Source organism: Ruditapes philippinarum, unplaced genomic scaffold, assembly GCF_026571515.1.
Source record: "Ruditapes philippinarum isolate M1 unplaced genomic scaffold, ASM2657151v2 ctg1246_1_1_1_1, whole genome shotgun sequence".
NCBI lineage: Eukaryota > Metazoa > Mollusca > Bivalvia > Venerida > Veneridae > Ruditapes > Ruditapes philippinarum.
In genome coordinates, this window is record NW_026858568.1 from 81,651 (window position 1) to 103,493 (window position 21,843).

Below are 21,843 nucleotides of genomic sequence, written 5' to 3' on the forward strand. Positions count from 1 at the left end.
GTTATAATGCCAAGTGGTGACTTTAGTACCCAGAACTTTTGTTTGTAGTTTAAAACTATCACCATTGTTTCTATGTTCATAATACGATATTATTTAATATTTTACAATTTTCTACATTTTTCTGTTGTAAAGAAAAAATGGAGCTTTTTATTTAACTGTCTATAGTTTTGCCATAGCCGCAAAAATAAATAATGTTCAAAATACGTAGACACATACGCTATTGTTTGTTTATTTATTTCTTTGTACATTTTGTATTTGGTATATGCCTAACAAGGTGTCTGCTGACGGCAACGGATTAAACATATTCGATCAGTGCATATAAAAACCCAACAACGCCTTCTGTTCGTGGTCTGCAATATTTGTTTTTCAGGCAGTATATATTTTGAAAAAATCCCGTAAGGATGTTGAAATGTTTTGTACAAATTGAAGGAATATAACGTGGCAATGGTTTACGCCGTGTGTGACACGCTTATATATATATGCGTGTTCTTATTACGTTGCTAAGCAACACTAAAATCGCAATTAGCGAGAGGTGTAATGTTTACATAACTTAATTACTAACTTCTTTTTAAAGTTTTAACATAATTATTGGGTGGATTTAAGATAAACGTAATTGCCGCATTAAAAGTCTACAATTAATAACGTTAAACGTCAATTTAATTTTTCGACGTCATTTGATAACAAAGTGTTCAAATATATGACGTTCTTTAAATCGGCATATCTCGATAATTAATCTTTTGATTTTAAAACGGTTTTCACTCTCTTATGCAGAAAAAAAATATCTACAATAATTAGTTAAAAACCAAATTTCGAAAAAAATGTCATTAAGACCGGTTTTCTCGCGTCGCGCCTCATATATATATATTGTATTATAAAAAAAAGCTCATAAATCGGAATAAAATACAAAAAATGGACAGGAATCTAAGTCCCTTGATAATTTACTTTGACTTGACATTAATCATGTTTTTGGAATTATTTTGAACTCTATCTGATTTTAAATACTGTGAAACAGAATTATAGTCTTTAAATACATGCTTTTCGGTGGTTTATAGAAATATATCAGTGATATAAAACTGATAATTTCACTGTTTTAAACAGTGAAATTATCAATTTGATAATTTCAATGTTTTGAATTTAAGCTCCTTACGTTTTTTTCAGTGAAAAACCAGCGTGCACAGTACTTGGAACCAACTTAATGACGTGACGTCGTAAATGACGTCACGTTATATTATTATTTGGCGCGCTTTTCATTCAGTATTAGGTTTAATGTCTTTTTAAAACGTTTCTTTGCATATAATAAAAAGAAAATTTGTTTAGTTTAGTGTAAGATCGAAATATATTTCACCTTGTGAACACCAAAAGTTCATATTTCACTCGTGGCTGCGCCACTCGTGATATATACCTTTTGGTGCTCACTCGGTGAAATATATTCCGATCTTACACTACAGTAAACTAAACAATATCCTCTATAATTATATTGTTTTACATGTATTACACTATCAGTTGGTAAAAATCATTCTCGTTCACGAAGAAAATAATGATAATTTGACGGTATTATTTGTAAGATACGACATTTTTTACCTAGTTTATTTCAGCTCGATTATCGATAATGAAGAAAACTTGAAGCTTATTTGAATCTCTCTCCAATGCGCTGCCTGGAACCAGTACTGGTGTCATACATTGTGTATGAAGAAACATGGTCGTCAGTCCCCGGGTTGAGGAGCAGACACCCGTCGCTCCCATTACCGTTGTGTTTTATTGATAATATTGCACGGTTTCATACACTATTCGAGGTCGGTTCATTATAAACTAATGGCTTTGTCTCGTGATACATAGAACATAAGGTATGTTTTGATTGCACGGTAAAGTTGTCTGTATCTTATACTGAAGGTCATGTTCCATATAAACATGTACCTATATATAGTCTAATCATGTTTGAAGTCATGAATATATAAACACGCAAGTCCCATCACTAACCGCTCTATTAATATAAGAGTTTGATATGTTAACGCAAGGCCCAATGTACTGTAGTGATAAATAAGTGACACGGCACTGTCGTGTTGTGCTTGTAGAGTTATTATCGTACCGACGTATTATTATCGCAGAGAAATTACAGCACGGTCATGTACCGTTTAATTTACTGCACGGTTACGAGTAATAACCGTGTGGTTGTGTTATGATTACAGGGAAACTACTGTACGGTCATGTTATTTAAAGGTACACGGTCGTGTTATGCTTGTAAGGTAACTACCGCAAAGTCGTGCTATTTCTAAAGTGTACAGTCGTGCTATGTGTGCAGGAGGGTAATTACTACACTATCGTGTTATTATTGACAACACGGCCTTGTCTTGTTTTTACGATAGTGAAGTCAGTGTCGTATGATGTTTTGACACAGTTTTTGTTTGTATGACAGTTGTTTGATCATAACAAATATTGTAATGTTATTTTATTGATGAATTCAAGATGTTTGTTGTGATAACGATATGTTGTTGTGTGTACTGCGCCCTCCTAAATAATAAAAGAAATAAATGACCAATGTACAATGTTAAATGTATGTATCACTTTATGTTAACTAAATTTCAACTTCTATTGTTTGTCCAGAAAAAGGTCACCATATATCCGAGTGTTACATGTAAGGTGTTGTAAATGTTCAAAACTGTGAAATTATTAGCTTTCTGACATTATTTAATTCTACCAATATAGTGAAATTTTATGCTTATATAACAAGGTCATAGGTGGCCCCGATAGCTTAGTTGGTTAGACCACTGGCTGTCACTTCTGAGGTCCCGGGTTCGATCCTGGGAAACACCCTTTGGATTTTTCAGAGACACTTTCAGTGTTCCCACCTAACTAGAGGTGTACTGGTTAGAAATCCAGGTAATCCTCGCAAGTATCAGTTCTATACACTGGGCATGTAAAAGAACCAAGGGGCCTATTCAATAAGAGCTAGTGACTGGTTCTATCACATAGCTGTCTCTGAAGTGACTATTACGCCCCCGCGAGGGGTTTGACATTAATGGAAGATAGATAGATGGAACAAGAGCTGACAGTAGGACACTGCGCTCATCTATTCTCAGTGCTTGATAGTGAAACAAGAGCATGGACAATTTTGAACTTGTAAGATCAAAAAGGGTCACGATTCTGTCAAAGTACATTTTAGAGTTATGTACCTTGGACAGTGACCTTAAATTATGCTCTCTAACAAGAGTCTGAAGTTTCAACCCATTCCCTTTAGTAATTTTTGAGATACCAACTTGCAAGCAAAACATTTATAAACCCAAATGTGACGAGTCGACGCCGGTGTTAGTGCAATAATGTAGCTCTCACTATCATTTGAATAGTCTGGCTTTACTTTTCATAGATAAGGTTTCCATTTTAATGAAGGCAAATGGTTACATTAAATGTGTGTGTGTGCGTGCGTGCGTGCGTGCGCGCGTGTGTGTGTGTGTGCGCGCATGTGCGCGCGTGTGTATGTGTGTTTTTTAAATATCTACTGTACTTAAAACTTTTAAGGCATTAACTCACAGCTATAACTATAATTTTGATAGTGGAATTTTTTTTCTTCTGACTTTTTCGGTGGTTTTTTGTTTGATATCTTAAATTATAGATCTCTATAGTAAGCCTTAGAGTGTTGAATTATTTTTTAAGGGTTGTAGCAAGGGTCCAGGGGCAGGGTGGGGTTGGGTGTCCGCCACCTGTGCATTAACTATATATATACTGTACATAACATCCTCTATCGTGATACCGTTTCATTTTCAATAGTAAACACTTTTATCATTCTTTAAGACCAGCATATTATAGATGTAATACCTAGCTATATTAGCTTAGTATATTGTGACAAATGTCACATACCTTTACATCAGCATACAATGTCTTGTAATATACTTTTTCATCGGCATACAATGTGTAACAGTGTACCTACTGAGTAGCCTAATTAATTTGGCGTGAACGGTTTGACCCATTTTACAGACTTTTTTTTCTTACTGTCAAACCGTTACGCCTAATTTTAACTGTCATTTTTACGCACGGAAAATCTACCGGTAACACTATCGATAGTTTGGACTGATTTTTACTGCTTAAACCTGAAAGTAACTTCAATTACCTCTAAAGATCAATAGAATATAAATTTTAGAACTAACTTCTCCTAGAAAAAATATTAGATTGTACCTGTCTTAACGCATACATGCGATTTATTTCAAATTTGTACTGTCTACTCTATCTTCGGCGGACATGTTATGACGTCATCGTAAAAAATCGATTCCGTGAAAGCTGGTAGTAGCTACCAGTGTGTCTAGCAGGTAAGTGTGGGTTACGCATGAAGATTAACTTAAACGAAATATCGGGGGAAATAAATCTATTCATTATTTTTTAATAAATGTGTGCATTATTAAATACTATTGAAAAGTATCATTGTATTTAACCTAAAATGCAATGGTCGCAAATAGGCTCTGTACAAGTACTGTTGTTTAATATTTTTTAAATATTTTAATACATATACTCAACATTTATCAATTGGTGGTTTGCCTTCTTGTTTACTGCTAATGACTGCCAAATGTCACTCTTGGATAAAATACTGACTTCATTTATACATGGATATTTATATGACAATTAAGAACGTAAAAGAAATATTGAAGGAAACTATTTGAAATACACTTCAAATTATTCAGTATTTGTGCAAATAATATTTCAAGAGCTCTTTTTCACCGATTCCCGATATATAATACCATATTAAACCTATTGATAAAGTTAAATGTCTTCTTGACATACTTTATTAATTTACTAAAAAGGAACTTTATTGTGATCCAGCCATATGCTGGAAGGGTCACATATTTTAATTGAAATAAATTTTAAGTAGAGGATATTAAAAAAAAGTCATTGAGAAGATCAGAATTTTCAAATGAACAGATTAAGAGACTTATAAATGTATAAGGTGTATGTCTTGTTGTTTCATACTGTTTTGGTGACACTTTTGTTTGTGTCCCTTGTTGTTTTCTCGTCTATGGTAAGTTTCTTCCCTTTGCCCCTAGTTTTATTTCTTTATTTCGCCCCCTCCCCCGAATTTCCTATCCCCTTCTCCTGTGCCCGTTAACTTAGTGGTCCTCTTTCATACTGTTTTGGTGACACTTTTGTTTGTGTCCCTTGTTGTTTTTTCGTCTTTGGTAAGTATCTTCCCTTTGCCCCTAGTTTTATTTCTTTATTTCGCCCCCTCCCCGAATTTCCTATCCCCTTCCCCTGTGCTCGTTAACTTTGTGGTCCTATTAATCATTCATTTATTTATTTTCTTTGATTTCCTTCTCAGTTACATTTTAGTGATAAGCCTGACCGTGCTCTCCCTTGCGCCCTTTCCCGTTTTAATTTAGGATCCTCCTGGGCTCCTTGCCAATGGTTCATGTTCCTGGGTCGTGTGGGGTTTGCGTTCATTGAACGCCGCCTTTCCTTGTTCATCTTGTTTATCATATTGTATACATGTATACCGAACCGTAACAAACAGATAATGATTATCAATACAAGGTTCGGCAAGCAAGCAAAGAAATGCAAAGAAACAGAAAAAACTTATCCACATTCATGTATCCACCCTCCAAAAAAAACCCACCAAAAACGCCTGAAACTGCAAAATCGAAACATAAATACACAGAAGTGCCAAAGACGGCTCTGGTAGGTTCAAGTGCTCGCCGGTTTAAACAGAATTGATCACTTAAACATAATAATGTTGAAATTTTTAATCAACATCCACAGATGTGTACATAATACGGCGGTAATCATGGAACTTTCAATGTGACACATTCGAGGTGCCGTTCAACGGGAACTAGATAACATGGAATTTTTAATGGGTATCAGAGGTTTTGGTGCCTTTTGCGACAGTCGTTCCAACATTTCTCCCATCTGTCTTACATTGTTATGCTATTCAACATCTAAATAATGGTCACTAAATTTCCGCTTGCTGTGTTTTTATCATAAACCCCGTCAAGTCTGTGCGACTATTATATTTTACTGAGGACTGTCTGAAAGTCCATTTTATAGTTTGAAATTTTAAGATTTTTTTTCAGAGTTTTAAAGTTATTTTTGATTGTTTTGAACTTCTTCCCATACACAACCGTCCTCAATTTCTTTTAAAGATAATAAACTAGAAATTGATATGGAGTGTAATATAAATTGAAATTCTTCTTTGCTCCATCATGTATAGTATAATTATAATTCATTAAGATGTACCTACAATTACATTGTATTTTCGTATGTGGGAAATCATGGCAGGGTTATAAAATAAAAAGGTAGTTCAGAAATTTCACCTAATGATCACAGATGTTAAAAAAATCCAACTTAATAATATCTAATTTGACAATTTAAACGGACTTAAATGCAGTATGATCTGACATCGGACATCATAAACTATTTAATTTCTAAGTAACGTTATCATAATTTCCTTTACACATTCTCTTTTTAATGCTGAAATATTTGTGTGTGAATAAAAGAGTTATTCCTGCAATAATTCATATAAATAACATAAACAAATTGTATAATAAAGCTTGGCAAATACAATCGATTGCCGCCGATACCTGTGTTACACCATGGATTTTACCAGTGTTTACAATTTTACCATGACACCGTTTTCCAATATGGCCGCTTCAATATATTTTCAACGATTAAAAAAATTAAAGTGGAATATTTAGACTTCTGTTCGACTTTGAAGTATGATAATTTGGAACCTTGCATAAAAAACGATTCTCTTTCAGGTAATGTAGACCGTTTCTTTGAAACTTTTCTAGTTTTCGCTCCCAACAACTTCTAATTGGGAAGCGTCCGTGCATAAAAATGCAGTTCGTGGTTGGACTTGGAAAAAGACAGCGCCCGTCCAAAATTATCTCGGTGTCTCTTTGACAAGTCTAATTAGTTGGACTACCTACTGAGAAACCGTATAGGAAAACGTATAGTATTAGTTATTTCCCTTTATCAAATTTACACCATTTGCTCTGAATGTTTTGAAATTAACGATTTGTTAAGTTATGAAAAGCCTGTGATTATATGTAGATCTACAACCGAATCTTTTACTGTAATACAGTAACATAACATTACTTCTATTAGAAACATTACTTTAAATGAATTTGACAATGAAAAAAGAAAATGACTGAGGTAAGTAGGTAATCTTTTACATCATATATGGCACAAAATGTTGACCATACTGTACTGCTGTATACATCTTGACATGAGGCCTAGCTACATGTACAGATCTATCGAATTTATTTTTTTAAATCGGACTTTACTGATATTGTTGACAATATTTCAAGATCCTATGATCTGACAAATTAGTTTGATTTTAACATTTAATATTTAAACTATTTCTTATGATAGACCTGTTATTAAACAGGAAACCCCTGCAATATTTTCAAGTAGAATTTCTTGCTGTACTGTACAGTACAGTACTGATGTCTATCATTTCCTTAACATGCCCATACAAGAAATAGCCAAATCAGCACAATAAGCTTACTGTATACTGAACAGATAACAAGGTTGACCCATGTTATTATAAATGTGTTTGAAAAAACGAACTGTCAAAAACAACAAAAAACAAAAAAATACTAAATTTCAAAAATATTTCAGTTTTACCAGTCTACTATGATGACTTATATCTCATAGTCTGCTGGAATGTTGTTGGTTTATCATTTGAAATGTTTCTTTTGTTTGTTGTAGGATAATGAACTATTTGCCTGTCAAGTATCCGACTTTGGAGCACAAAACAAAAAGAGAATCTCGCTTGGTGGTAGAGATATATTTATTGTAAAAGTCAGCCAACAGTATTATGCTCTTGATTCATTCTGTTACCGTGAGTATATAAATGCTTTTAGCACCTGTTTGTTGTAATCCAAGCCCATTCCCCATCCCTAGTAATCAGAGGAAATTCAACATAGAGCAAAAGTATCAAACCATTGAGGGCAATCAGAAGGGACATTGCCTACATGTAGTAATGCATTTGTATCACAGTGCTTTAGCTATTTTCCACCATATTTTTCTACACAACATTTTAATATTTGATTTAGTGACTACAGTGGTCAGGTCAAACACATCTTGTTTCTTCATTGTTACAAATGACAGACTTTAAGCCCTTGTCTTTGACTGACTTATATTAGCCCTTTTTACTTGTTGGTTTGGAAGAAAAAATTGAGCTATTATGATTGCAGCAGCGTCATTGTCTTAGTTTAATGCCATCCATTGCTCAAACAATTTGAAAGGTATCATTATGAAATTTAGAATACTTGCTCATAGTTGTATAACAAGGGACTTTATTCTGAAAGCTTTATTTTTGGAGTTATGCCCCTTTTTAACATTGAATTTATGTCAGAATTTCTTATTAAGTAGAATAATTTCTAAAATATAAAAGATGTAGACATGAAATTTGAAATAATTGTAAATCAGTTGTAAGATAAGGAGCATTATTCTGAAAGCTTTATATTTAGTATATACTTACATATACATATATAGTATATTATATAACGGAAATGTTTGAATATAATGCCTTATAGTTAATATAGGTTATTTGATAGAATTTCAAGTTCCTTTGTTTACCTGTTAAATGACTGTAATAGCTATTGACTTTGTAAAAAAAGGCTAGGTTTTTCAAAATCATGAATACAGTTTAATAAAAATTCATATGTATACTTATGAAATTTGTTATCATTGAAAATTTCAAGTAACTATCTGTCATTTAAAGCTTGATGTACTTTTGTAATGTTTTCAGATGCAGGTGGACCCTTGTACAATGGTGATATTGAGGTAAATTAACTGATTGTGATTTAAATCAACTTTCTAATTATATATTTTTCTGATACATATCTATTTGGTTTTTCATGTAATAATTTGAATAATGAAGTTTATGTTTGAATAATCTAAATTCTAGCTCCTTACTTTTATGAGAACTTCTAAAAAATATTCTGATTAGCAAACAAACTGAATCTTCAAAGTGTTTGTAATATTTTGATTTTTCTTTGGTACTTTACTTACATGATATACTGTTTGTAATATTTTGATTTTTCTTTGATATTTTACTTACAGGTTCTGCTTCATTATTTTTGATATTAAACTGAAATTTTACCTGATAAAAACAAAGAAGACTTTGCAGTCATATCAGTAGTCATTATTCATGTTAGATAATAGAATGACTTGATTTTTAAAGTTAACTGTGGTGAATATTGATATAAGGTTTATATTTGACTGTATGATTGGGCTGATGATCAAAGGAAAATTGACATATTTGATATGGGGATTAGGCAAGATTTCTCCACTTTTGATAATATTTTGCCTGCAATCAATGATCCAAAAGTATCTTTCCAAGAAAGGTGGTCAGTTTTATTACTTTTTTGTTGACTATCATAAAGCCATTGATTAACTGCTTGAATCACTCGAAAGAAAAGGTGAGCTTGGAAACTTTTAGAGTTCATTCTGATGGGACATTCTACTTTGTTACAGAAATTTTCTCAGTAATATTAGGCTTGTGACTTACAAACTTAATGTTTTGTATGATATGTATTTTGGTTGCCTTGATTTACTTTAAATAAATAAGTTGACTTGATTTGTTTACTAGGATTTTGGTGGAAGAACCTGTATGGTCTGCCCATGGCACAAATACAAAGTTTGTTTAAACACTGGACAAAATTATTATCAGGTAAGGGCGTATAAAAACAATTTTGATTTTGTTGACAAACTGGATTATAGATAAAATGTGTAGTTCTTTTTTTCTGAAGAAACATATTTAATCAGATGATCCGTATTGAAATAGAGAAAATGTAGAATCATAATTTACAAAGGGAAACAACTTATATTAAGATTTTGTTCACACAGTCACAAGATTTGTCTCCCTTTAATAATGAAAATTACAAACTGAGGTTGAATAGTAGTTACCTTCTATATCAAAAAAAGTCTTCAAATTGATAACACAACATGTTTATTTTGCCCTTATCCTTATATTATATTATAAAGCGATGTTTATATTTCAGTCAGTTGATCCTCACAATCTACAGAAACCTCCAAAATGGACAGCTGGTGATGTAAGACAGAGAACTCATAAAGTTACAGTCAGGGACGGGAGTATTTATGTGAAATTGTCTCCCCTTGATGGATCCCTGGATTCAGATCACTACAATAAACATAAAGACATTTAAATAATTATAATGACAATATAATGAATTTAATTAAAACTTGAATTCAATATGGTGAATTATGAACTATATTTTAACCTTTGACAATTATATACATGTATAAGCTTTAATCTACTAGCTGTAATGTACCTTTGAACTTTGATATTTATTGTATTATGGAGGGTGTGATCACTGGTGTACAATTTGGTGTTATAAACTTCAATGCTGTCATATGTTTGTAATCAAATAACAAAATTTTTACACTTGTTACATATTACATTGTATAAGCAGTGTTTGCATTGGTTCAAAGAATATTAAAGCTTTTCTTTCTTACTCAGGGCTTTTTAAAGGATATTCCATCTTATAAATAATAATCAATTTCATTTAATGCTGTTTTTGTAAATTTACTTCTGTATTTTTTATGAATATTAATACCTGTATATATTATGCAATTTTTCTTGAAATTCTACAGCTGCCATATACATTATTTAGTGATACAGGATTATTTCTGGTCATCAACTTGTCATTTAGAAGTAAGTGATTGATGTCAGGAGTTGCTATTTATTTCTTTCATAGCAACAAGTAAATTATTTGAAAGTAACATAGAATATATGCAAATGTAATAAACCTAAATAACTTTCCAACACATGCATTGAGTTTATATACTTTTTATCATAAAAAACGTACTAATGTCCCACTTATCTTATCATTTCCACAACAGTTACTTAAAGAGGCAAATGTGAAATATAAAATGTTTAAGAGGGATATTAAAGATTGAAATTCCAACTGAAATGTTTAGTATTGTTATTAAGAAATTTTGTTAATATTTTAAAGAACGAAAAGGGAAACAATTCGAAGGTTCCCTTTCCTATGTTAAGAGATGTTGATTATACGACACTGCACTTTATCTTTCTAATATTACAGTGGTATACAATACGATATGGTTTATCTTTGTTGCAAGTGATAAACATAATCAGTTGATGATAACAAACATTGTTTATCAGTCATCAACTTTTGATACAATCAGGTTCAATGTTATGATTTATTATACATGTAATGTTTTATATTTTATGACTTTGTTTTATGTTTTTGATACAATTTTATTTTAAAGACATTAAGGAATGTATAAAAGATTTTTTATTCTGATGTGAGTATAATTTGATTTTAAAATGTAATTTTCTTCTTGTTCTATCTATTTTTCATGAAAGTGTTCTCTGTTGATTTTGGTACATACATGTACTTAAGTGGTTTTTTGTGTCGCCTCTACGGAGTAGTGGCGACATATAGGGATCACTTCTCCGTCGTCTGTCTGTCCGTCTGTCTGTCCGTCCGTCCGTCACAAAACTTGTCCGGACTACTCCTCATAAACTACTGGTGCAATTTCATCCAAACTTTACAGGAATGATCAGTACCAAGTCTAGTTGTGCATATTGTCAGCATTTTCCGGTTCAATGATATTTGTCAGAGTTATTGCCCTTTAATAATTTTTAATTTTAAAGTTTGTCCGGACTACTTCTCTTATACCACTAATGCAATTTCAATGAAACTTTACAGGATTGATCTGTAGCTCAAGTCCTTGCGCATATTGCACGGGTTTTCCGGTTGAATGATTTTTGGCCGAGTTATGGCCCTTTGATAAAAAGGTGTTTTTTTCTGTGTGTTGCCAGATACGCAAAAGCTTGTCCGGACAACTCCTCACAAACCACTGGTGCAATTTTATCCAAACTTTACAGGAATGATCAGTACCAAGTCTAGTTGTGCACTGTCCGTCTGTCTGTCCGTCTGTCACAAAATTTGTCCCAACATGAAATTGGCCATTATGAGGCGACACATGTGATTACTGATCGCTCTTGTGTTATATCTAGATTTTATATATGTATTTATATGATTGTAAAAATCATATGAGTAACTCTAATGCTTCTGAATAATTACACAGTTTTAGATTGCAAAACAATTTACTATACACTATGCATGTGATGTCAGATAAATATAATATACGTATATAGTTGTCTACAGTTTTACCACACATGATATATCTTGTCTGAATTTATTTTTGTTATAAAGACATTGCCTGATAATAAGTTATTTTTCTTTTCTTTTTTTGTAGAAAGTTCAGTAATGGGCCCAGGTTTACCTTGCAACGTCTAGTATAATACCTGTTCATTTCAGATGTGGGTGACTGGTTCACTAGTATAATACCTGTGCATTTGAGATGTGGGTGGCTGGTTCATTAGTTCTTATTCTTACTGCAGCATTTGTAGGAATGACAACCAGTCCGTCAGACTATACTGTAGCCATTGTAGACAGAGCATGCGCACCTTTAGAGAAAAGTTCAAATGCCATCATTGGTGTGATTAATAGAGCAGTAGATCTCACGGCATCCCCAGTCTACTTTTTGTCAGGTATTGGAACTGGGTTTCTAGATATTTGTCAACACATTCTGAAAAGAACGATGCTGGCGTCGCTAAACGCTTTAGATACTTGTTTGCGCTATATTTTTAGCATTTTACAAACTGTACTGAGGTTCATTTTTAGCTCGACTTTTCTATGAAAAGGGGAGCTATCCTACTCGCCCCGGCGTCGGCGTCGGCGTCGGCGTTAGCGTCGGCGTCGGCGTTGGCGTCACACCTTGGTTAAGTTTTTCGTACCACCCCACTTTATTTCAGAAGTATTACAAGTATGGCTTTGAAACTTACCATACTTGTTCACCATCATAACCTCCATCTACAGACAAGAGTACATAACTCTGTCAAGGTTTTTGACAGAATTATGGCCCTTTTTTGACTTAGAAAGTGTATTGAGCTTGGTTAAGTTTTTTGTACCACCTCACTTTATTTCAAAACCATTGGAGGTATTGCTTTGAAACTGACCATACTTGTTTACCATCACGACCTTCATCAACAGACAAGAGGACATAACTCTGTCAAGGTTTTTGACAGAATTATGCCCCTTTTTGACTTAGAAAATACATTGAATATGGGTAAAAATCCACTTATTGCCTTAACCCTTTGAGATATTGCTTTGAAACTTTTAATGCTATTTCACATCATTACCCCATCTGTACGCAAGAGAAGGTAACTCTGTCAAGGATTTGTTTTAAAAATTAAGGCCTTTTATCGACTTAGAATCTTGGTTAAGTTTTTAGTACCAGTCCACTTTTTGACTGAACTGTTTGAGATATTAATTTGAAAGTTGGAATACTTGTTTACCATCATGGTCCCAAAACATGGGCAGGAGAAGGTAATTCTGTTAAGGATTTTATTTGAATTATGGCCCTTTTTGACTTAGAAACTCAGTTAAGATTTTCATTCTTGTCCACTTGTTGACTTAACCATTTGAGATATTACTTTGGAAGTTGGAGTTCTTATGTGCCATCATGAGACCTATCTGTAAGCAAGAGAAGATAACTCTGTGAAAATGTTTCTTGATTTGTACTTAGAAATTCCTAGTTAAAGGCTTGTGTGCCCTTAACTGTCAAAGTTTTGTTTTATAGGCAAGCACTAAAAAAGTCGAGCGCGCTGTCCTTCTGACAGCTCTTGTAACCTTTCCGTTGAAGGCAGCAAAACAATTTACAATACTGGAGACTGTAGTAACAAAACTTGAGTTTAATGGCTCAGTGGTGTATAAATACTGCTCGTTTATTCACTCGTTATTTGGTCACTTTCTTTACGACTTACTAATTCAGACATATATTAAAACATGTATAGATTATTTAATTGATGCATGTCACAGATTACTTACGTTTCCTCTACTGGCAACTACTTACATGACGGACAAAGTGTTGTTAATTGTAAAGTTTGTTATTGCAATACCTTCACTTTGTTTTATTTGGCTTGTCAAGTATATATTGTACAGTCTATTGCATCCATATGTATGTGTGATATATTCCACGTGCACTGTTGGAATATTTGTCATAATGATACCCGTGCTTATGCACGTGTGTAAAATCACTGATATTCGTCCTCTTATACGATGGATGTGCGCTGTTGCTATGAATACCGAATCAAGGAACAGAGTCTTGGACATTCTTCACCGGATGTCAGCTGACAATAGGCAAGCAATGAGATCTATAATTGACCAATCAGATCACGCTTTTACTGATGTATCAGAAACACGAGAAGATTGTGCAGTTTGTTACCAGCCAGAATGCCTCGTGAGAATAATTCCATGTGGTCATAAAACAACTTGCTATAAATGTTTACGTGAAATTGGGAAAATAAATAACCGATGTCCAATGTGTAGGAAACAAATATTATTGATCATATAAGACAACATATTTCATAACTCATACTTGTAACTATGTAAGGAAATGAAAACATGCGAGAAGAAAGAACTATGTTATTAAGCTGCACTGTTTGTTACATATTATGGACATAAAGATATATACATACAACATTAACTAATGACTAGTTTACAATACATGTATAGTATATACCATAAAACAATTTTAAACTTCTCTGATCGTTATTTTTACACCTTTAGTTTTAACAAGATGCAACACCAGTAATTGTTGATGTATATAACAGCACTTATATTGGTTATATTATTTGGTTATTACTTTCTTAATACAAATGTTTATCGGAAATGTATTTATTTTATTAAATGTTTTAAACACAAGCGTCAAATAAAATATATATACATTATCATGAGAGGTTCTGTATTGTTTTTGATGTAAGAACTTAGTAAAGAGAAACTTCAGTACAATTAATGGCTCTAACATTGTTATCTCGTTGACTAAGAATAAATCACATGAATTTGAGAACATTAATACATGTAACTTGATGTAAGCATCCTCGGTAACCCAAACGTACTTGTAACGTATAGACTTCATTCGCATTGGTGGTGAATGTAGTAGAGCGACATCAGTACCAGCGGGTTCCGACGATGGCTTGTAGGGACATGTGTTGTAATATAACAATCACTAGAATATGGAGAAAAACGCATGATTCCCAAGGTAGACAGCATAAGGAGGGCGGTGCATGATCCCCTTATACAGACAGGAAAAAGAGAAAAGCGCATGATTCTTCATATGTGGAAAAAATGCACATGACAGTATAAGTTGGAAAGCGCATGGTACTCTAAGTAAAGTAAGACAATTAAGGAAGGAAAGCGCATAATTCCCTTAATTAAATTAGAGAATATAAGGAGGAAAGCGCACGATTTCCCAAATTAAATTAGGCAATAAAAGGACAAAAGCGCATGATTCCCAAATTAAATTAGGCAATAAAAGGAGAAAAGCGCATGATTCCCTAAACTAAATCTGGTAATTTAGGGAGGACAGCGCATGATTCCTGAATGAAATTACAGAGTATAAATAGGAAAATGCTTGATTCTCAAAAAAGAATGGTTAATTTGGAATGTTGTCGTCTGGATCAAAGACAGTCTCCTTATCCTTTGATGATACAAAACAATCGATGCCGGAAGTTTCTTGCAGCAACACTATTTTACGTCTAAATACAATTTATAAACGATTTAAACTGGACTAGTCATTTCCAGATATCTACGAGCAATACTTGGTTTTTTATTAGAATAATATGTAAATGTAGAAAAATGTTTGGCCCCTTTTGCGATTCGATTTACACCTGAAACTTCTCGGTGCTAGCTGGTCATCCTGTACTGTTCGTTTCTGTCCGCTCTATGTCGTAGAATTCTGAAATGAAAAGTCGTATACATATCTTAATTTGACTTCGGGCCGTTTCATTTGTTATTTTCTTTGTTAATTTTAGAGAGGGTTCTCTGCCCCTTATCTATTGTTACGGAATGAAGTCTATTGCTTTACGGTTAGATGGCCCCCTACTTTAGCCCGGTGAAACCGTTTATGTATATATCTTATGGCTGATTTATGATGAATTAATAATAATAATAATAATAATGAATTTCCTTCAATGCTTAGCGTGACCTTTTTTTCGTATGAAATGTATAAGATGTGCACGTCACTGACGAGCATATAAACATAATGTTGACCACAGAGTGTAAATGAAAATTTATCTAGGTTGATTTTTCATCAGTTTTGCTTTTTTTCTGCTTTAATATGAAAAATAAATATGTTGAGATATGATAACAAAATCTGATTTCTTGTATAATTTTTTTATGTCACTGTGTACACGTGACCCAATTATGCTTAATTAACAATACCGAGTAGAATCACATGTGACAATGGTGATATCAACATATTCATGTCTGTATATTTTTCCTGCTGTTGACTAGAAAAAGTGTATTCATTGACAGTTTAATTATAAAAATGTGTTTTGGATTATCCCTTCATACCAGAGAGCAAGTATTCAGTCACGACATCGCTGGCAAGTATTCGGTATTGCTAAGGACGCTAATTACGCCAATTGTTACGTTGTTGTTGTTGTTATTGCTATACATACACATGTTTTTTCAGCTTGTTTAAATGATTAGCTATCTGCTGACTTTTTGTAACGATCATGTTGGGGTTTTGTGTGAAAATAGTGACCAATACTCGACATGGGAATACCAATACTCGACATGGGAATGGGAATACCAATACTCGACATGGGAATGGGAATACCAATACTCGACATGGGAATACCAATACCATGATCAATTCGGACATGTCTAACATAGTAAGTTTATGTATGGATATATAAGTTCTCGACTGCAATATCAAAGAAATGAAGATTATTTTTAATTTTTTTTGTACAAACCTCTACAAATTTGTAATAATGAGATATTGATTTCTTTTTCTGCACATGCTAGTTATTTTTTATTTTGATTTGTTGTCGTATTATACACAAGTGAGAATTTGCTTAATTACTGTCGAGCACTTCTTCAACGATGAGGACAATATGTGATTTCATTTTCGTTGAATCTTCGAGTACAGTGTACGAACTTGTAACTGTTACTGTAAGAGTTCAGGGAAATTTAATGTCGTAATACAAGAACTGATATACGTACCTTTGTACTATTGTTGCCACTAAAACAATAAGAGCAATACTGGATAGTATAATTACACCTATCAGCCACACAGGGAACGACTTCTCTTTTTCCTGTACGAAATACTGCTGGGACTCTAAAATTAAAATAAAAAATGCAAATAAAATATAACTTTCTCAAATCACATTTAGCCTATAATGTCAGCTTGATAGACAAACGTAAGGTCTTCGAACATAAGGTTTACAAGTTGATGGAAACATGTTTAATGCTAGTTGCGCAGAAAGGTTTGCATAGGAACGACTTCCGGGTAACTTCCCGGCGGTATATAACAAAAGAACTGTTAAACTGTATATGGCGCTTTTTAAGCAACTGAACAGACTTAACAATAAACATTTCCTCGTTGTTTTTCCACTATAAACTAGACATGTGACTTTCTAGCTATATACTCGTACCCACGTCAAACTCCATATAACGCAATGCCACAGTCATATGTCACTCAGACAATTAAATAAACACTTAAACATAAAGTATTTGAAAAATGTAGGAAGACACGACTTTCCTGATATATATTATTTATACAAGTAAATTACTGCATGCATATACACTTAATGACCTATTTTCATTACCATCTTCAAAAGCACTGTTTTGATCTTAATTAATTTTCATATAGTAAAATCAACTGTATTGTTATACGTAAGTGAAATTTTAAAATAGTCATAATTTATAGCAGATTATTTTTTACATTTTCTCTTAGAATTAATGCTAAAACGCCTCTCGGTCTCTTATATTTCACAAGTCAAAAGTCAAGTTAGTGATAAATTCGCGTGCATAACGTACTTATTACATTAGTGTGGACGTGGATGATTACCATATGTGGAAAGTTGCATTATCTCGGATGAAACTTTAACACATGGCTAATTTATAGTGAAAAAAATACGGGGAAATGAAGTCTCATATGAGACGAAATATCCAATATCTTCTTGTGAAGACTAATAAAGCAAAATAATTTAAGATTAGGTCTATCAATAACACAATTAGTTTGTTTTGTATCCGTTTTAAACAAGTAACATATATTCTAGTTGCTATGCATAGCAACATTGAAGCATAATATGTTTCGTCATAATGTACATTTGAGCCGCGTCATGACAAAACCAACATAATGGGTTTGCGACCAGCATGGATCCAGACCAGCCTGCGCATCCGCGCAGTCTGATCAGGATCCATGCTGTTCGCTATCACTTTCTCTACTTGTTGTTATACGGTTTGTAAGCGAACAGCATGGATCCTGATCAGACTGCGCGGATGTTGGTTTTGTCATGGCGCGGCTCATTTTATAAGTAAGCAAAAAGTTGAACACTCACCATTCGGCTTTGCTGTCGAAGAGTTTGCAGTTGATGAGACTACATCTAGAAAATAAACATAATGATATCTTAAAATATCTAAAACACAATTTCTTTGAATTATGATTTATCATGTATGTGTAAAGAGTGTTTCTCGTAGAATAACCAATACTGCAGAACTGCCATCAAATATGAGGAAACTTGGTCGTGGTCGCAGAAACGCTCACACCCGCTGTCCGTGAGTTGTGCGACAGACACCTTAATCACAAACATCACCGCACAACCTCAGATGTTGCATTTTTACTTATAAATGCATTGGAATTTATTTTTTATACCAATTGCTGACCAAATAAACATAAAATTTTGCTGTAAGTAATACGTTTACAGTATTTATTAAGAAAACGGAATATTGGCACATTTAACACAGACTGTCACGAGATGTACCGACATTTCGCGATCTTGGGATAACATAATTAAGTAAATAGACCGTATGCAACTGAAATAATCGTAATTCTGTCCACTTACCTATGAAGATGTGTACGAAACACATCGTTTTATAAACGTACTGCTTCGTTTCCAGCATACCCATAGTTAATATGTCTGCATTAACACCACAATTTTTATTTAAAAAAAAAAGATAAATAGCCCCTCTTCGAATATATAGACCTTCTAAATCTGTCTATTTGAAGAGCCCCCTTTTTTCCTACTGTCACATATTTAAATATCCTTAATTTGACACCGTGTATTAAAATGAAAGTGACGTAATTGTGTGATATTCCAAGCCGATGTTATATTTTATATTTATTATGAGCACAGTAAACTGTAAGTAAATCCCAATGACTAGTATGTAATGTTTGATCCGAGTCTCATCTCAAAATAATCAGCTCTCAGCCGACTTATTAAATTATCTAATTCCACAATGCTATATATTCCCCTCCAATAATGCTCGCATTTTCCTTAATCCCTGTTCACATGCTAATAATAATCATAAAGATTGTATACAATGTACATATATATATATATCTAATTTAGCTTATAAATAAACACGTTTCACCGACTGTCTTGCTCATTTAATTCCTCTGTATAAGCAAATGTCTCTTACTAATTATAGTTGTTCAAACGAGCCTTAATAATGGTTCCTGAGGATTTTTTTTTACGGTTGACAATATTCATAACATCATCGATGCGTTATTTTTTCTGAGAGAAAAGAACACTTCACTCAAGCGCACGCGAACAATGGAAATGACATGTATGAGCATAGAGCGGATTCGAATATCGTCCATAGATCACACACAGTTCTATATTGACAAATATTCCAAATTCTGGCAGTGAGCTGTTCCTCTTGATAAAATCAATGGCCTGGCATAGAACTGTCTCTCTTACAAGAGAGACTATATGGCTCTTATATAAAGGTTATTAACTAAAAACGTCGGATCAAATGTATAAGATTTAAAAGACCGTGTTAATCTGATCTTCTCACAGATCCGTTGTTAAAAGCTATTGTTAAATATACGATATCTCAATATCTATTTATAGTATACCTCTATATTTGTAAAGAAAATTTTTAGCAGAAATTAAAAAAAAACAACATTTTTCTTAAAGACGCAGAAATGTTTTTGTTTTCTTCTTCTTTTCTTTCAAAAGCACCCTTTTGATAGCAAAAATCGTTGCTATAAAAAATCACCCATTCTATTTATAAAAAAAAAACGTTTTACTATAGACAGGTTTTTTTGTTGACTTTTTTTTTTTCGTTTTAAACTTCAGTTTCCTTTGATCTTTGAATATGTACATGAATGCTATTTTCTAAAACAGCTTCATTTTTCCTGATGATTATATATAAGCTTATAAGTAATTATAAGGGATGATATGATTTAATTTATAACCATAAAGAAAAACCCCGTTCATTCGGATCTATAATGCAATAACTCTATTAAGATTAACAATAAATCAAGGTTTTACGAAGGTTTATATAAGTCATGTATATTGAACACATTGAATTTAATATAAATACTTACCGGTAGTATTAGATCTATATGTTATACATGTGTATGTATTAGTTTAAATTTAATTGTTTAATAGTTTTATTTATTTTTTCTGTGCAACTGTACTATTATAAGAGAAATCGAATGTATATATAAGGATATATAAATAATGTATAACAGTTTTCTTTACCAAATAATAAGCCTGATATCAATGTGTAAATACCATTTTACTGAAACTGAGAGAAAAACTGCTTAAACTTAATTATACGGTTTCACAACATAATTGATATTTGTCACCATTTTTGTCTGTACAGTTACCATGGTTTCTGCGGCGACCAATTCCTATTTATTCCGCTTGTGTTTAGAACGGATATATGTTGACAATCAGCGGGGAACCCCTTATTGCAAAGTCGTTCTGTTCTCTTAATACATCAGTAGCTGACAGCTCTAATATTTGGCTTTGATATTAATATTTGTATTGGTGGAAAAATCTTCCCTCGATATTGACGGACTTGTATATCACAGTCGTTCTTAAACCAGCATGCCATCAGATAGATATCAAATTATATGTATTAATCTATATAATAGTGTTAAATTTGTACGTGTTACTTTAATAAGTAATAGTTATAGTATATGAAACGAGTTAGTTACGAGGGTATAACACTGGCTGGGGCGACATCAAGGGGTGTTTCTGCTAAAAAATGGCGAGGCCGTTAGGCCGAGACATTTTTTTGCAGAAACATCCCGAGATGTCGCCCCAGCCAGTGTTATACCCCCGTAACTAACGAGTTTCATATACTATAACTGTTTTATCGCAATGGCATAATGTTTTCTTTTTTGTATAGAAACAAATAAATAAATTAATCGTTAGCTACATTACAGTTATTTATCATAAGGCAGTTTTTCAAGTTGTTTTCGCTGCCGCAAATAAAATATACAAAAGACATCCAATATAAGAGGCGGATTGTATACTGTTACCAAGATTGATTTAAGATTAAAGGGCTTTTTTTCATTTCATTAATTATCTTTGTTTATATTTTTCATTGTATTTATATATTTATTTTATTTTATTTTATTGATTTCATTTTTTATTATCTTATGGGTTTTTTTTTGCTACTGGGAATGGTCGTTACCACTGCCCCATTGGAGCCTCTATGAAAAAACTGTATTGATATATACAAGGTGCGAAAAAAACTAGACCGATATATAACAGTACATTTTTTTTCCTATATGAATCAATGAAAAAACTGTACTGTTATATATCAATACAGTTTTGAAATGCTCATTGAAGTGTACTGAGTATAATGGGTTGGAAAGAACAAAGGAAAAGCTCACAGCCATGCGATAATATAAAATATAAATGTATACATGCGGAGATGTCAACAGGGATGTTTATATTGCACACATTAAATAAGGATAATTGTAAAATGTGAAAAGTCACCCTATGGTAAGATATCTTTTGAAAGCGCGGAAAAGATAGGTTTTCCTTGTACG

General features: G+C 32.9%; 1 protein-coding gene and 1 long non-coding RNA gene across 2 annotated transcripts; one reads left to right on the forward strand and one right to left on the reverse strand.

The window, feature by feature from the left end:
• Positions 1-6,955: 6,955 nt before the first annotated feature.
• LOC132753610 (Rieske domain-containing protein-like) lies at positions 6,956-10,158 on the forward strand. The gene is made up of 5 exons (XM_060744099.1): positions 6,956-7,128; positions 7,687-7,819; positions 8,732-8,766; positions 9,575-9,655; positions 9,987-10,158. Exons 1-5 carry the CDS (start codon positions 7,120-7,122, stop codon positions 10,149-10,151), a joined length of 423 nt encoding a protein of 140 aa, XP_060600082.1. The 5' UTR covers positions 6,956-7,119; the 3' UTR covers positions 10,152-10,158.
• Positions 10,159-12,499: 2,341 nt separating this feature from the next.
• LOC132753611 (uncharacterized) lies at positions 12,500-13,840 on the reverse strand. The gene is made up of 2 exons (XR_009628981.1): positions 13,671-13,840; positions 12,500-12,662 (listed from the first exon to the last, which is right to left on the reverse strand). It is a non-coding gene; the product is annotated as an uncharacterized LOC132753611 (long non-coding RNA).
• Between the last annotated feature and the right edge of the window lie 8,003 nt (positions 13,841-21,843).